The sequence below is a fragment of the Emydura macquarii genome, unplaced genomic scaffold (genome assembly GCF_026122565.2).
Source record: "Emydura macquarii macquarii isolate MOO-44397 ecotype Brisbane River unplaced genomic scaffold, CSIRO-AGI_Emac_v2 contig_3431, whole genome shotgun sequence".
Taxonomy (NCBI): Eukaryota; Metazoa; Chordata; order Testudines; family Chelidae; genus Emydura; species Emydura macquarii.
Window position 1 is genome coordinate 7,891 of NW_027133568.1, and position 1,351 is coordinate 9,241.

The 1,351-nt window shown below is 54.5% G+C and overlaps 1 gene segment (V, D, J or C); it reads right to left on the minus strand.

The window, feature by feature from the left end:
* Positions 1-688: 688 nt before the first annotated feature.
* On the minus strand, positions 689-1,080 carry LOC137144260 (immunoglobulin lambda variable 3-25-like; the record flags this gene model as incomplete). The annotated part of the segment is given in 1 exon segment: positions 689-1,080. A coding segment is annotated over 1 exon segment (392 nt), but the record flags the coding sequence as incomplete, so codon positions are not given.
* Between the last annotated feature and the right edge of the window lie 271 nt (positions 1,081-1,351).

Here is a 1,351-nt window from a genome sequence, read left to right on the forward strand (position 1 = left end):
TACACAGCTCTGTACCCTACCCTTGTAAACAGCGCCGGAGATTGCAGAAATTGACCATCATCACTTTAAAGCCCCTAAAGTGAGGGAGCCGTGGAACCTTAAAGCCCACATAGTCCAGGTGTGATAACCACACTCCCGAGGAGCAGTCTTTGCCTTCGCTGTCCCGTGCTGCACACAGAGGGGACTCCACAAATCCTCTTCCTGGGTGAGATCCCCCCTGAGGAGCTCTTGCCCTGCTCTGCACAACCCCAAAACTGCAGGTGCACGTGGACAATGCTCAGGATAGCTGGTAACGGCGTCACTGCCGTATTTACACCACTCCCCTGAGGATTTGAGTCAGACGAAGAGCTGCTGATGGGCAGCTGAATAACCTGGGCAACCTCCTGACAGGCCGGGATGTGTCATCTCTCCCTTGTCTCAGGACCCCAGCAACAAGGGCTGCTTGGCACGGCAGGAGCCACTCACATGAGAATGTCTGTAGGGGGACTTTCCAATGCTCCTCTGGGAGCAGAATGGGCCCCTCAGCTCACTAGATTGCAGAGCCTGGCGCCTGTGTTAGGGGAGAAAAGACTCAGCTCTTATCCACCCCAGAGTGTTACTAAGGAGACATACTATGACCCCAGGCAGCCGAGAAGGGTTTCTGGGCAGATGAAGGAAGAAGCCTCCATTCCCAGCTCTGAAATGCCCCTCACACTGACACAGAAATATTGACACTAACTGTGCCCCTCACACAATGGGAGGTTTGTGTCTCACTTCCCCGTCTGCCTGTGTCACTGTGACGAGTGCTGCTGTCTTTGTCCCACACCTGACAGTAATAATCAGCCTCGTCCTGTGCCTGCACGCCCGTGATGGTTAACGTGGCTGTTTTACCAGAGCTGGCCCCAGAGAATCGCTCTGGGATTCCGGAGGGTCTCTCACTATCCTTATATATAACCAGTACGGGGGCGCTGCCAGGTTTCTGCTGGTACCAGTACACATACAGCTTGTCAACTTTTTCTCCTGTGCAGGTGAGCTGAGCATTTTGCCCTGGAGACACGGACACTGACGGCGGCTGGGTCAGCACGAACTGGGCAAGAGAACCTGAAACAGGAGGAGAAAACATGGGGATAAAATCATGACGATTGAAGCTCTGTGCCGGCAACCTGGGGAATCAATGGGAGAAATGGCTATAAAATCAAAGCCCCCCATGACTGAAAGGCTGAGATAAACCCTCTCCCTCGCAGCACCTGAGCAGTACGTGAGCAGCGCGAGGAGCAGAGGGGCCCAGGCCATGGTGGGATGCAGATGAGCTCGGCTTCCTGCGACAGACAAACGGGTCTGTGGCTGGGTCCTGCTGATTCTGTCTTAAACC